The sequence below is a fragment of the Hipposideros armiger genome, unplaced genomic scaffold, assembly GCF_001890085.2.
Source record: "Hipposideros armiger isolate ML-2016 unplaced genomic scaffold, ASM189008v1 scaffold_154, whole genome shotgun sequence".
NCBI lineage: Eukaryota > Metazoa > Chordata > Mammalia > Chiroptera > Hipposideridae > Hipposideros > Hipposideros armiger.
This window is the reverse complement of record NW_017731504.1, coordinates 712127-714899: the sequence shown is the minus strand read 5'-3', so window position 1 is coordinate 714899 and position 2773 is coordinate 712127. Positions and strand designations below refer to the sequence as shown.

Here is a 2773-nt window from a genome sequence, read left to right as displayed (position 1 = left end):
TCAGCATCTTAGCTGTGGAGGGCAGTGTCACTGGCCCTCATATGTGGGATCTGAACCGGGGCCCTCTGGCGTCCCAAGCCAGCTCTTAACCAACATGCCACTCGGCCGGCCCCTGGCTTATTCTTTCAATGCTCTTCATTTTTATAGCTGTAACATTAGTAGCCCTGACAGTGGCTATCTTTTTCAATCTATGCTGTTTAAAATTTTGTTAGTAGAGTCTGTCTCTGGTATCACAAATCTTATCAACAAAGACCTCTAAAGTAAGAGTATATAGAAAACTGACTTGGGGCTATCAAATGTGTTTCTCATTCCCTTGACACCTTTGCTTTTGCTTCCAATTATCTGTGAAATGGGCACTGGAAGAGTCCTCCTGAATTGCCTATGAGAAAACAAGAACATTGACAGAAAATGCACCACCATTGTTCAATGGGATGATGTGCCTTCACTTACTGTAGATGTATAGAAACTTCACAGATCGTGGGCCCACAGTGAACAAACTACCAAAGAGTTTACAGCAACCACAAAGATGTGTGAATGCTTAGAGCCACCGGGTTACATTTATTTTGTGCCAAGCAAAGCAGGATATAACTCTATAGTCGAGTTACTTCCTCTTTTGAAGAACCAAAAAGACAGTAAATATAGTTTATAACAGAGAGACAGATTGTGGTCAAGCTCACGATAGGCCCAGCGAATGGACGATATCTCTGGGTTGTAAGTTGTGGTTCCTCAGGGGGGATGGTTGGCCTAGAAAGAAACCACTGGATGAATTCTTCTAACTTGGTAGCACTGAGAAAAAACCTCCACTTTCCTCCATGGACAAAAGTTAGCTTGATCCATGTACTGAAGTCCGGGTAAATATAAATATTTGGCTTTGCCCTTTCAAAGCTTAATGCATTTTGATGGTTATTTTTCTTCAAAATTTTAATTTGGGGAGAAATTGTTTTTTCTTCAAAATGATCAGTGGGCTTGTGACAACTGAGCATTCTCTCTGGTTCTGCTGAAGAGGTTTCAGATTCTTTAGAGGCCGATGTGTTTTTCAAAGTTTCTGGTTGTGTGAGCTTGTGAAGCAGTTCCATGACCTCTTTACCCTTTTCTCCTTCTAGAATTTCTAAACAATGCATGCTGGAGCAAGAATTCTGGTTTTCCAGTTCCGTCACCTTCTTCTTTAAAGCATCAATGTCTTCTTTCATAGAGAAGATATCTTTAGTGATTATGCATTGTCTGCCTTCATTAACATTCTTTCTGGTTTCTAGTACCTTCAGTTGCTCCTGATAAAAATCAGTCTTTCCCTGTGTTTTTGATATTACACTGACAATGTCAGTCATTTGCCTGAGTAGCTCAATTTGGGCAGTTTTAATATCTTGCAGTATTACTGTAAGATTCATTTCTTCTTCACTACTAATGTCATCTTGGTCACAATCATAGGAAGTCATACGTGAATTTCTAGTTGAATCCAGGAGCTGATTGTTACATTTATGGTAAACATTTTTGAGAAATTGTCTGATCTTGGAGAGACTTGAAGTCCACATCTGCTCAGCAGCAGCTTTTATCCTTTTGGTTTGAAGTTTGTACATCTTTTACAATGAAACAAGTAGCAAGGTGTTGGGAGACCAGACGACAATCAAAGAAAGAAGCAGTGTCAGAAGGAAATGGTCTTTCTCTTACTATTTGTTGGATGTCTTTCTTGGTAACATTGTAGAATGAGCTATGGAGAACACCAAGGGCGAGAGTAGGCACTCTTAGGTGTTACAAGGCAGTGTAATTAGAGAGCTCTGTGAAATAATGGTCAACTGAATCCTTCATGTGGTAATTACTGACCCGATGCTGATGTCACAGTGGCTGCTGGCTCAGAATACATGTAATTTTAGGGCAGTAATTCTCAAAATTTTTGGTCACAGGACTGTTTTTCCTCATAAAAATTGAGGACCACAAAACTTCTGTTTATGTGGGTTATATTAATCAATATTCCATATTAGAAATTAAGAATGTTTTTCTTAGTCAAGACTAAGACAGTTTTAAGATATTAATTTGTTAAAATAAAAAATAAACCTATTACATGTTAACATAAATGACATATTTTTATGAAAAATAATTACATTTTCCAAAAGAAAATAGTAAGAGTGGCATTATTTACATATTTGCAAATGTTTTAAATGCCTAGATTAATAGAAGACACCTGGATTCTGCTTAAGCATTATATCTGTTGTGAAATGTTTTGATTGAAGTATATTAAAAAAATATGACTTCATAGAAAGGTGTAAATGGAAAAGTGAGAGTATTTTAGTAGCCTTTTCAGACAATTGAGGATTTTATTCTTTGCAACTCTGCCCAAATTTGACAAATAATTGTTTAGAAGTTAGTTGCAATGTGAAATCTTAGACCAGATCAACACTTTTACATTAAAATTCACTGATCTATCTTCCATTTTCAATGGATGTATAATATCATGTACTGGTTGTTTAGAAAATAATGGTGTGCTGAATTATGCAGATCTTCCAAATAATAACTTATTATATAATATCATATTGATATCACCACCGATCTCACCAGAAAAGTCTTTGAGTATTGGGAAGAGGCCAAGCTCATGGTGGCAGATAAAATTTTCCAAAATTTGAATTTTAGCTTGAAAAACTTGTAATTCATTAAGCTTGTAGGTTGTTTTCCTTGAAGTGGCAGGCTCCTCACATCCATTTTTTTTTTTCCAAAAACGCTTGCCCAAATACCCAAATACGAGTGTTATAATTTGCTGCCAATTTTTCTTTCAAGTAAAAAT

General features: G+C 36.5%; 1 protein-coding gene across 1 annotated transcript; it reads right to left on the bottom strand.

Moving 5' to 3' along the window:
* Positions 1–590: 590 nt before the first annotated feature.
* CCDC54 (coiled-coil domain containing 54) lies at positions 591–1574 on the bottom strand. The gene has a single exon (XM_019651174.1). The coding sequence runs from the start codon at positions 1572–1574 to the stop codon at positions 591–593; it is 984 nt and encodes a 327-aa protein (XP_019506719.1).
* Between the last annotated feature and the right edge of the window lie 1199 nt (positions 1575–2773).

What these genes read in the sequence shown, in the direction of transcription:
- CCDC54 (XM_019651174.1), bottom strand. Translation starts at nt 1,574, where the DNA reads ATGTACAAACTTCAAACCAAAAGGATAAAAGCTGCTGCTGAGCAGATG.